Source organism: Nansenia antarctica (assembly GCF_963989245.1).
Source record: "Nansenia antarctica genome assembly, chromosome: 18".
Lineage (NCBI taxonomy): Eukaryota > Metazoa > Chordata > Actinopteri > Argentiniformes > Microstomatidae > Nansenia > Nansenia antarctica.
This window is the reverse complement of record NC_137691.1, coordinates 3,502,398-3,515,322: the sequence shown is the minus strand read 5'-3', so window position 1 is coordinate 3,515,322 and position 12,925 is coordinate 3,502,398. Positions and strand designations below refer to the sequence as shown.

The following is a 12,925-nucleotide window of genomic DNA, read 5'->3' as shown; positions in this document are numbered from 1 at the left end:
ACGTCTTATACACAGTCAATCCACCGTACATGTATTTATTTAGACACAAAGACGCTTCAAGTCTTGTTCTGGTCTCTTCAAAGACAACAAACAACCTTGCTTTTTTCCATTCGCAAAACGATGATCTAAAGTCAAACGCTAAATGTTTACATTCTCCCGCACTTGGATTGAGTAAACCGATACATATGGTCACTGTTGCGTTAAAGTTTCCAACCAGCATCCCTTCAACAGCCCCGCCCCAATGGGCCTATCGCTAAGCCACGCCCCGAAATATAAACTGTCCAATCATATCACAGCAAAAGTCACGACAGGGAGAAAACTCGGACAAACAACTCGCTGATATCTAATGGTGAAAAGCTTCTAGAATCTAGACGAAATATTCTTGTCATCTTTAAAAAAATAAAAATAATACTTGCTGGGGTAAATCCGAAATCCGAAATGTGTAAACTCCCGCCATTGGAATTCATTGAATGTAATCCAGTCACGGTCAGTCAGTCAGTGGAACGTGGTTTGTTTGTCCGAGTTTTCAAAGGGGGCGTGGCTCAGCGATAGGTCCATCACACATGATGAACATTGATCATTTTGTACACGTATGACTGGTCGTCCTTGCCTTCATAAACCCAGTATCCACACGTTCCTCTGGTCTCAGGTCCAACACAGACACAGACAAGCAGGTTCACGCTTCAATAACGTGGTCCACACATGTGACAGCTGCTGGAGAATGCGGGAACAAGTCGGCAACCGACCAAATGTCTTTTATTCCAAAATATTGCAACGCAATGGATTCGGTGAGTAATCCCCACTACTACCGAGTTAGTGTAGAGTAGTGGGGATTACTCACAGAATCCATTGCATTGCAATGTTTTGGCTTGACTAGCGAGTGTGTCATTGATTTTCAACATGTTGTACCATGTTTTTTGATGTACCATGGCCTGGGGTGGTCCAGTGGTCTAGCACCATGGCCTGGGGTGGTCCAGTGGTCTAGCACCGTGGCCTGGGGTCGTCCAGTGGTCTAGCACCATTGCCTGGGGTGATCCAGTGGTCTAGCACCATGGCCTGGGGTGGTCCAGTGGTCTAGCACCATGGCCTGGGGTCGTCCAGTGGTCTAGCACCATGGCCTGGGGTGGTCCAGTGGTCTAGCACCATGGCCTGGGGTGGTCCAGTGGTCTAGCACTGTGGCCTGGGGTGGTCCAGCGGTCTAGCACCGTGGCCTGGGGTCGTCCAGTGGTCTAGCACCATTGCCTGGGGTGGTCCAGTGGTCTAGCACCATGGCCTGGGGTGGTCCAGTGGTCTAGCACCACGGCCTGGGGTGGTCCAGTGGTCTAGCACCATGGCCTGGGGTGGTCCAGTGGTCTAGCACCATGGCCTGGGGTGGTCCAGTGGTCTAGCACCATGGCCTGGGGTGGTCCAGTGGTCTAGCACTGTGGCCTGGGGTGGTCCAGCGGTCTAGCACAATGGCCTGGGGTCGTCCAGTGGTCTAGCACCACGGCCTGAGGTGGTCCAGTGGTCCAGCACCGCAGTCTATAGTGCACACATATACCCATATGGGCATGGGTTCGAATCCGGCCCATGCACTGCTGACATGCCCTCTCTCCCTTCTTCTCCTCACTTTCCTGTCTGTCTTCACTAGATCTGTCCAATAAAATGACAAATATGAGTGGGCCTGCCCCACTCTGAAACAATAACTTAAAAAAAAAAAATCAAAAGTTTGAAAAATCAAACAGTTTTTCAGCAGGTCGATCATATAAATCATATCCTTTCACCCCCTCCAATCACAGCAGTGTTATCACAGCAATCAATGTGTTTAGGAGCCTACTCTGATTAAAAAAGCATAATAATAACAATAAAATATATTAAAATCAAATTAAAAAGTGATCACTAAAGGGAATTAGGGCTAGGAAAAAAAGCAATAAAACATTTCTGGGTCATCTTCAAGGTCCAGTAGGTAGATGGGTGCTTTACTGATTACTTGGCTACTTAATGTGAAGTGAGAAGGAGGTGTGTGGTCTCGGAGATGTGGTTTGATGTTCCCTCTAACGCCCGACCTTCACGCGAAGGGGGGGGGGGTCTCAGGGGAAGGGGAGGGGGGGTCGCAACCCTCCACTCTGTTCTCGGACAGACGACTCGATAAAACCCCCCCACAAATAATACTTCTCTTCAGTCCACAGTTACTGTTTTTACATTTCGTAGTCAATTTTGGGGGCTAGAATTGATGTCTGTGAAGACAACTGATGCTACCTAGACCGGTCTGAACGGTTGGGTTTTTCCCGCCTCACTTCTTCTTTAAAATGGCTGCTAAACGGCCGTGACGAACCTCTACATTATGACCAAGACCGCCCAGTGAAGAGCGCTGTTTAGGTCCTAACACAGCACTTTATGCTGGTCCTCTGTGGCTCAGTTTGGGAGAGCACGGCGCTAACAACGCTTAGGTTGTGGGTTCGATTCCCGCTGGGACCGTATATACTGAAATGTATGCACTCACTGCAATGTAAGTCGCTTTGGATAAACGCGTCAGCTAAATGGCGTATACTTTCTAAAACGAGGTACGGTCGAACTCTGACCTTTCTGTACCTATTTAGTGATGTCTTCTCTGTTGACAAGGATGTGAAGTGTTTGCGTATCTGCAGCTGTTTGAACATGTACAGTAGCACCTGTCACTGGTCTTCACCTGGCTTCACCTTTAAGCCTCAACGTTAACAAACAACAAAGTTAAATTCAACACGTCTCCCATCAAAATAAATTCTTAATAAGATTTAGCAATTAGCAAGAAAACGGCAGAGGGGAACAAAACAGTCTGTGTGTCCATCCTGGTCAAGGTCTGGACCTCTCTGTTGGAGGGCGGGGGGAGGGGAGCACTGCATAGGGTTCTAGGTGTAGGGGGGGTACTGGGGAGGTGGGGAGGGGGTCTAGGTGTAGGGGGAGGAGGGGTACTGGGGAGGTCGGGGGGGGGGTCTAGGTGTAGGGGGAGGAGGGGTACTGTGGGGAGGTAGGGGGGGGGGGTCTAGGTGTAGGGAGAGGAGGGGTACTGGGGAGGTCGGGGTCTAGGTGTAGGGGGAGGAGGGGTACTGGGGAGGTCGGGGTCTAGGTGTAGGGGGAGGAGGGGTACTGGGGAGGTCGGGGTCTAGGTGTAGGGGGAGGAGGGGTACTGGGGAGGTCGGGGTCTAGGTGTAGGGGGAGGAGGGGTACTGGGGAGGTCGGGGTCTAGGTGTAGGGGGAGGAGGGGTACTGGGGAGGTCGGGGTCTAGGTGTAGGGGGAGGAGGGGTACTGGGGAGGTCGGGGTCTAGGTGTAGGGGGAGGAGGGGTACTGGGGAGGTCGGGGTCTAGGTGTAGGGGGAGGAGGGGTACTGTGGGGAGGTAGGGGGGGGGGGTTCTAGGTGTGTGGGGGGGGGGGTCTAGGTGTAGGGGGAGGAGGGGTACTGCGGATGCCACCAGTCCATGAGTCTGACGCTGTGCACGGGGTCCAGGACCACCTGGGTGCCCCCCCACGGCTCCCTCCTCCTGCGCCCCGGGAGGGGGGGCGTGTCCTGGAAGAGCAGACGCACGCGGTGATGACGCATGTCTGTGCTGACGTTGATGGTGAACTGAGGAGGGACGGAGAGAGGGACAGACAGACAGAGGGACAGACAGACAAGAGCACAGGGTTAGAGCGTGAGAAAGAAGATCGAGACGCACACCACCAGGGCCTAGCTGTTCAAAACTTCAGATTATTTTCTCTGATCCAGGATCAGATCGAGCTGGCTGATTTCCCCCTATACGACTCAAAATCAGCCAGCTCGATCTGATTCTGGATCTGCAAAAAAAAGAATCGGGATCATTCTGATCCAGATTAAACATTTTGAACAACTGGGCCCTGGAGGCTAAAATAACTTCAGTCATTGGCTGCGTTCGTAAATTTGCTCTGAGAGCGCTGGAGCACACACTGGGTTCGACATCATAAATGGGCCAAGTAATTTGATTGGACAAGAGGTATTCCATGAGTGCTGCTCAGATTTCCAGAGCGAATTTACGAACGCACGCGTAATCATTTCTACCGTTTACAGCCTGTACACTTAGAGCTTGAAATGAACTAGTTGAGTGAGAGTAAAATCAGGGTTGACTTTGTGGAGTCGAACCCCGGAGCAGTTAGCGCACTGACCAGGTTGAGGGTCATCCCCATGGCGACGGAGGTGAAGATGTAGTTGAGGGTGGTGACCTGCAGCAGGTAGCAGTCAGAGTCGGGGTTGGTGTGGACCTCCTCGTACCTCCGGGCCTTACGCAGAACCTGGCCCGCAGCGCTCTTACACCTCACCGCCTGCAGGGGGCAGAGGAGGGACACACACACACACACACACATTGATGTTGGTAGACAGATGAGTGTTCATAAGACTTCATGCATACTGCAGCTGCTGCTTCACTCCTGTCCTTCAGAGAACACTTTTTTTACTGATTTATTGTCATGTAATCAACTTGTCAATTTGGTATGTTTTGCTCTACACACAGGGTCAGCCATTCAGCGCCCCCTGGAGCAATTAGGGGTTAAGTGCCTTGCTCAAGGGCACATGGAAGCTCCCTCCTGGGGCGGGAGATCGAACCAGCGACCTTCCGATTGCTAGCCGGCCTGTCTGACCTCTAGGGCCGCCTCCCATGTACCTGCTGTAAGAACACGTACGTACCTGCTTTAAGAACTTGAAGTTGAACTCCCACATGGGCTCAGGATGGGTGCCGACCACCTTGTTGACCCAGAACAGCAGACACTGCAGAGAGACAGACAGGACCAAACACATGTCAGAACAGCAGACACTACAGAGAGACAGACAGGACCAATCACATCTAAGGATCTGTGTACACACATGGAGATCAGGGGGGCATTCCATTAACGTTGCTAAAGGACAATCCAGGCTTATTTTGATAAATCCCGCGAGATTTATTTAAAAAATCCCAGCCTTATTTTGATAAGTCTCGACTTAGCGGGATTTATTAGAATAAGCCTGGATTTTCCTTTAGCGACGTTGATGGAATACCCCCCAGGGTGTCTCCTAAACCTCTTGGCTTGGACTAACCTCCTCGCATACAAACTGACCTAAGATCAGCTTCTATAGTCAACATCTACCGTGCTATGTTGTTATGTGAACCTGGTGACATCACCTCTGTGTTTACCTTGGAGTTGAGCAGGGTGGTGGGCGTGGCCTCTGGCAGGGCGGGGCTTCGGGAGACGCGCGAGCTGAATGGCTCGTACAGGTGGAAGAGGGAGCGAATCACGCGAGCCCGCAGACAGCTCCTCATGGCCAGGCAGTCAGGCTGCAGACGGAGGGGCAGGAGGGTGTCACGACTGTAGTGTCTGAGAGAGAGAGGGAGAGAGGGAGGGATGAAAGAAGAGCAAAGGAATGTTGTTGTTGTTTTTTTATTTACTCTATTTATATAGTCCGCAGTGTCACTAACCCGGCTCAGAGTAAGTGACAAAATAGGGAGACAAGTCGAGGGTAAAGATAAATGATTATTTTATTAATAACTAAAACAAAAAGTAATTTAGAAATGGGATGTGCCCCGCGGTGGTGTAGCGGTCTACGCACTGGCCGCTAGTGCATGCTGCCCACCGGGGCCGGGGTTCGTATCCCGGCTCGCCAGATCCAGATATGGCCGAGGCACACGGGAAGCGGCATATTGGCCGGCCGCTTCCGAGGGGGGTATAGGAGTATTTCTGGACTAGGATCCGTCGCGCAACACCGCCCCCTGGGTGCCGGAATAACGGTACTGGGCTCGAGGAGCCAGTCAGCCTAGTCTGCCTGGCGCCCTCCTCTGGGACTGCCGGCCACGGGGTCGTGCGGCGGATCCCATGCAATAGGCAGGGGATAATTGGATGCTAAGTTGGGTTAAATTGGCTACCAAATTGGGTGAAAAAGGGATAAAGTCTGAAAAACAAATTTAAAAAAAAAAGAAAAAAAAGAAAAAAAAGAAATGGGATGTGATAGTCAGTTTATCAGTTGTGTAGGGTGTGGGTGAGTGATCTGTAATGTGGAATGTTGTAAGGTGTAAACAAAGGAACAAAACGTTTGCCACTAACAAAGGAGTCAAAAAGCATAACCTGGGGGTCATTCCACTAAAGGTGGATCAGTATAGCGGCGCTATAAATAAATGCGGCGCTCAGGGAACTCGAGATTGGAAATCAAGCCTCAGGTGATTCCTCGAACGAGGATCAGCCTTGTGTCATCAGTGTTCACAGAAGACAGGCTTACAAATCTTCGATATGGGCGCGTGCACGCAGACATAAAAAGCCCTGAAGTGTCGATCTGTCGAAATGAAGATACTCCACTCTGCAGGGGTACTACATTTGCGCAGCATTCCGAATTATTGATTTTTATGAAGACGGAAAAATAAGATGTAAAATAGTGCAATACTGCCGCAATTAACAAGGCGAGGGAAATGGTTTGGCAAGAAATTGCTGACCGATTAAATGCGTAGGTCATACTAGCCCCAGTTATTGTTATATGTTCATATTTTAATAAATGAATATTACTACTGTGGTGATATCCGCAGCAGGCTACAAACCGTCATATCGCCACAATGGCCTAGTGGTATTGACTGCTGCCATAGGATTTAATCGTCATTTTATATCAGTGGTTCGAATCCCTCTTCAGGCGCACTTTTTACTGCATTTCGTTGTCTGAATCTAATCTAAAATCTCATCTAAAAAAGTATTGTAGGCTATAAAATTATGGTGCAGGCTAATTTACAAGAACTGACACGATTACAATGGTGTTTGAAACCTTTGCATGAAATCTTCGGTTAAATGTAAAAAAAAAAAAAAAAGAATGACTTAGTCAAGTCTCGAACTCGCAACCTTTGGAACTCCAGTCCGCAGCCTTAACCACTACGCCTGCCAGACTGCTGTGATGACAGCAATGCAAGTTGAGACAATAACTTTTTTTTTACACTCTTTTCTTTATTGATATATCGATTTATCTATCACACTTTCAAAATATCAAGTTATCTATCACACAATCAAACTATCTATCGATCGATCACACTTTCAAAATATCAAATTATCTATCTATCACACAGTCAAACTATCTAATCTATCTATCTCGTGTGAAGTGGGAACTAATATTTCCTAGGGAGGAACTATCGTTCGGGATGTAGTTTCCGCCTGTGAGCCTTTTTTGACGCGCGTCTCACTATAGCCTGTGTTTTAGCCTGGTCGCGACCAGGCTAGTTATATCTGACTCAGAAGGAGCTCAACCAAGCAGCGAATTATTTGAGCCAGGTTGATGGCACCGAACGCAAGCTAACATTTTCGAGGCTTAAAACTTTATTGAGGCTTAGAACTTTATCGAGCTTCGTGGAATAGGGCCCTGTATGGAGAGAGAGAGAGAGAGAGAGAGAGGGACTGATCCCCAATGCACAACCTAAATAGCCAACAGGTGTGCTACATCAGCCAATCAGGCCTCCTCTCCCCACTGCCATCCTGCAACACAATCAGAACAAGACAGCAGTGGAGGGAGGAGACCGTAACAGCAGCCAACTCCCATCATTTGCTCTATTCCACTCCAGCGAGACCTGAATGAGACCTCTTCATCCCCTCTAAAGACCTCTTCACCCCCTCTACCCCCTGTTTTTTTTGCATATTACGAAAGTTGAAGTGTTGAAACGGCCACTCAATATTTCAAACAACCGTTTTAGGATCACTAAATACCTATAATTTGTTAGCAAACGTTGCAGGTTTTGAGTGGGTTTGGGGCCGTTTTCCGGTGGTGTGGGGGGCGTATTCCCTCCGTGACTCTAGCTGTTGGTCACCCCCACACCCTAACAGTCTAACCCAGGTGCCAGGAGTCTCACCTGCGGTACAGCCGGGTCCAGAAGGCGGCGGTGCAGGTGACGTTCCAGGCGTCCCTGCAGATCAGAGAGAAGGTGCAGACGTCCTCCGGCCGGATGTAGGAGGCCAGAACCAGCCACACGTCCACCGGGTACTGCCCCCCCTCGGGGTACTGCCCCCCCTCACCACACTCTGGGAGAGAGAGAGAGAGACAACACAACTCAGGGTCAGTACAGAGACACACACACACCCCCACACACACCCCCACACACACCCCCACACACACACACACACACACACACACACACACACACACACACACACACACACACACACACAGAGAGGAGTAGATAGAGACAGGCAGAGACACACACACACCCAGACAGACAGACACACACACAGAGACACAGACATAGAGAGACATAAGCCCTGTCCGGACGGCATATAAATTACCTGAGGACCTCGGTAATATATGTTTTACCTGGGGTAATTCGGTAATTTTTATCCCGTCCGGACCGACCATGTCAGTGATTTACTCCGGGGACCCCAGTAATTATTCCGGCTGGAATTACCTACTGTGTTTCAGCAAACCCTGAGGTCCTCAGGTAATTTTATTACCGTCCGGATTGACATGTCAGTAATTGGTACGCATTGCATGATTTTGCGCGATATTAATACTAGAATTTACCGTTTTGACCGGGGTAGCTCTGTGCAAACAAGGGATGTGGATGACATTATTAACTCCCTTGAATCTCCACTATCGGATAACCAAACCACCTAAAAGGTTAATCGACGACGACGATGTAAGTGACGATGGACTGATTTCTTCTTCTGAACCAGTTCTAGCGAATTTACCTAACATTAGCTTGTAAACTGTGCAGTTTGTATGGTCTGGATCTAGCACTCTATAAATCACGGTGTCTGACAACACACAGGGATGAAGTTAGGGGTGGGAATCGCAAGGTAACTGACGTATTGATAACCGTACAATATTACCCCCCGATAATCTATACATTGTAAGAGAAAATTCATCAACGATACATCCCAATATTTGTTAACTGATATTTCATAAAGTGGTTCCAGTGTTAGCAGCATTCGGCAGAAACCTTCGTTTTCCACACCCCTGTACCGGCGAAGGTCCTTGAATGAATGAATGAGCCCTCGGGGAGTTAAAGTTTGTTTTGAAATATAATCGTCTCGTATCTGTTTTTCCCCGCTTTGCGCCATTTCAGCCATTCATCTTCTTAATTTTAATAACATCAAAACATTCTGATAGAACATCGACATGCTAGAAACACATAACTACACATAATTAGATGCTCACACAGGGCCAAACGCGAACACATCCCAAAACGAAAGTATTTACAAATTATGAGTATTTCGTGATCGTTAAACTGCTGTTTATTATATCGAGTGGGTACTTTAAAACGTAAAGTTTCGTGTTATGAAAAAAACGAGACTGCGAGTGGTGTCGGCTGCGTTCGTAAATTCGCTCTGGAAATCTGATCAGCAGTCATGGAATGCCTCTTGTCCAATCAAATGACTTGTTGTTGCTACACGTGCGTTGTGTTGTGGGTCTGACAAAATATCCGGCGGGAACAGCTTCTTCTTCTGTGATGTTAAATGGCAACTTGCACGCGAAACGCAAACATGCATGGAGATTTTTTATTCCATCCGGATCGGTCATTAAAATCACTGGGGTCCTAGGGTAAAACAAATATTACCGAGGTCCTCAGGTAATTTATATGCCGTCCGGACAGGGCTATAGACACACGCACACACTCACACAGAAAGAAAGACACAGAGAAAGACACAGACACACAACACACTAGGGCTGGGCAAACGATCAAAATTTCTTTTTCGATAATCGCAAGAATTAACGATCAATTATTGATTAATCAACAAGCTTTTTTTTTTTTCAAAAAAAAATGCAAAAAAAAAAATAGGGCAGAAATAACAAGCATGTTTTCCTTGGGGAAAACTTTATTTGTGTTGCTATTGCACACATTCATTCACATTCAAACTAGACACTACAGTCAGATAACAATCCTCTTAAACAAGGCAGTGAGTAGCCTAAATTGTTTAACTTAAAAACACATTTTACGTTATAAATAAAAATATAGAAAATAAGTAACTCACCATAGGAGCAGTAAAAAAAACAGTTACTCACAAATAGGAGGATGACTGAAAACGTTAGTGTCCTTATTTTTTTTTAAATATATATATATATATATATTATTATCGATTATCGAGCAAAATATTTTGTGATCGACCAAGATCCTTATCGATCAATTATCGATCGTCGATCATTGATGCCCACCCCTACAACACACACACACAGACAGAGACAGACACACACACACACACACACACACAGATGACTCTTAGGGCATCCAACACAAACATGGTTATCGGTTACTTCGTGAGAGAACTGACGCGTACCTTTTCTCCTCTTGTTCTTCTTCTTGCGGGCCTCTTTAGCCTCGCCCTCTCTCTCCTCCTCAGGACCCAGGTCCTCCTCGCTGCTCTCCTGGGCGTCACAGGCCACGCCCCCCGCAGACGTCAACACTTCCTGAACGGGTCCCTCAGACGCCGCCAGTCCACACAACAACTTAGCTGTGAGGCGAACACACAACACACAACACAACACAGGCCTTAGTCCAACTGACAACAGTAGCATCCAGTCACTCACCAACATTCCCAGGTGAGTTGATTATGATTGTGGTCCTCTGTGACTCAGACTTGGTAGAGCATGGCGCTAACTAACAACACTCAAGTTGTGGGTTTGATTCCCGCTGGGACTGTATATGCTGGAATGTATGCACTCGTTGCTGGTGATGCCCAAGGTGACAGTAGGAGGGTGAGTGGTTGAATGTGTCTGAATGAGGTATCAGGTGTGTATCTACTGGTGTTGACGGTGTGAGGCTGGGATCTTTACCTTCTTTTTCAACTGCATTTGCAACGGCTTTTTTCACCCTTCCTGACTTCACAACGGCAGGGTCGGCATTGGCGAAATCAGCAACCGTCACTGCAGGAGGAAGGAGAGATATGACTTCATGTTTAACCATGGTCTTCTATATTCATGCTAAACAAACATACATACTGGAGGTGGACACGAAGGGTTCCCTAGTAGTTAGTTATAACTACATATAACATAGTTATAATAACAGAGTTAGTTAGTTATCACAGTTGATGGTTCTTTTTTCGTCTCTCTAATGTATATAATGTACATCTGACTGACTGTATCAGACTGACCCCCAGACCTCCCCTCCCTCCCCCCCTCCCTACCTGACCCCCAGACTCTCTCTCTCTCCCTCCCTCTCTCTCTCTCCCCCCCCCCCCCTCTCTCTCTCCCCCCCCCCCCTCTCTCTCTCTCCCCCCCCCCCCCCTCTCTCTCCTACCTGACTCCGAGCAGACGTCCCCGGGCCGAAACTTCAGCCGTTTTCGGTGCCCTTTCTTGGGCATGACGGTAGCAACAACGAGGGTGTGGAGCCGCCTAACGGGTCTGTGTGTCCCGCCATGTCTCTGGGACCAGCAGGGGGGGAGAGAAAGAGAGAAAGGTGAGAGAGAAATGTAAAAATGCTCCTCCAGGATCTTCAGCCATCATGGAACTGACGCAACAACGTGAGGACGTTACGTGCTGGCGTGGAAACAACGCGAGAGTTCAGAGAGGAAACAACGCTCATCGCGGAGGACGCTGATTGGATGGAAGCTTTTCACCAGAGGACATTGGACCAATCGGATTGCTTGGCGTTGATTTGGTGATGGATGGATGGATCGAGGCCGCGCCTTTTCCAGAAGCATTACGTCATCTTAAACACTTGTTACAAAGTAATTGCAGTGACAGATAATAATAATAATAATAATTCCTGCAAACGTTAGAGCTCAAAGTGCTAATATACATATATATAGATTTATCTATATATTTATAGCATAGCATAGAGTACAGCACAGTGTTTTATTAGTATAGTATAGTGGATAGTGTACATACAGTAGCCTTTATTTATGTAAACCAGCTCTTTTCCCTTCTTGTTTTTAGTATTTTTTTCCTAGCACCAGGGGAGCCCCCCCTCCCAAAGTTCGTTGTATGGTACCTGTACTGTATTAATGACAATAAAGACCATTCATTCATTCATTCATTCATTCATTCATTCATTCATTCATTCATATATAGATAGATATGTCAGCTCAGCTCTTACTTCTCAAACGCAAATGGTGATGTTGTTTCAAAAAAAGCTCACGAAAATGATTGCATGCAAATAACTTAGGCTAGATAATAAAATACATAATTGTTAAATAGTTTATCCGGGCAAGGCATCGCATACTAGCCACGTTGTGTGTCTAAAATTGTGTCCGTAATTATGACAGATTACCAGAGGTCCCCAGATGATACTAATCCCGCGCGATTAGGTTTGAACAACTAATCGTGTGGATTGATGCTTGTTTGCTTGTTTATTATTTCATTTCCATGTTCATGGCAGTTTCCATAATTAATATCCCAGCTCCCAGCAGGGGGCGCTGCGCAGGACACCATGGCTGCGTTCTAGAATCAGAATCAGAATCTAACACCGTGGCTGCGTTCTAGAATCAGAACCAGAATCAGAATCTAACACCGTGGCTGCGTTCGTAAAGTCGTTCTGAGAGCGCCGGAGCGCACACTGGGGGTTCAGCGTCATAAAATGGACCAAGTAGGGCCTAGTAGTAATCTGATTGGACAAGAGGACATTCCACGAGTGTTGATCACATTCTGGAGCGAATGTTACGAACGCAGCCAGCCTTCTGGTCTCTTTCGCTTCTCCATAACTATATAATATTAAATATATATATATATAATAACATATTATTATTAACACATATTATATTTAATATTATTATTAAATATATAATATAATATATAATGACGACGTGACAGGATAGCCTCGACGTGAACGCGCATGGACATGACAGCCAGCCTCCACGTGCACGCGCGTTGTGGTGCTGATGTGAGGAGTGTGTTTCGGTGGCTTGAGCGACATTTATTTTATTTTGGACGGGTAGCGGTGATCCGCGATTTCGGGTTTTTTGCAGACCTGTACGAGACGAAGGAGGGGGGAGATAACCGTCACGTTTGGAAAAGCTTCTGTGCTTTTAGATCG

The 12,925-nt window shown here is 47.4% G+C and overlaps 1 protein-coding gene across 1 annotated transcript; it reads right to left on the bottom strand.

Moving 5' to 3' along the window:
- Positions 1-3,393: 3,393 nt before the first annotated feature.
- Positions 3,394-11,312, bottom strand: tmem183a (transmembrane protein 183A; the record flags this gene model as incomplete). Its single annotated transcript, XM_080548402.1, has 8 exons — positions 11,192-11,312; positions 10,729-10,818; positions 10,233-10,406; positions 7,814-7,982; positions 5,138-5,318; positions 4,654-4,734; positions 4,137-4,292; positions 3,394-3,582 (listed from the first exon to the last, which is right to left on the bottom strand). Exons 1-8 carry the CDS (start codon positions 11,253-11,255, stop codon positions 3,394-3,396), a joined length of 1,104 nt encoding a protein of 367 aa, XP_080404528.1. The 5' UTR covers positions 11,256-11,312.
- Positions 11,313-12,925: the final 1,613 nt, after the last annotated feature.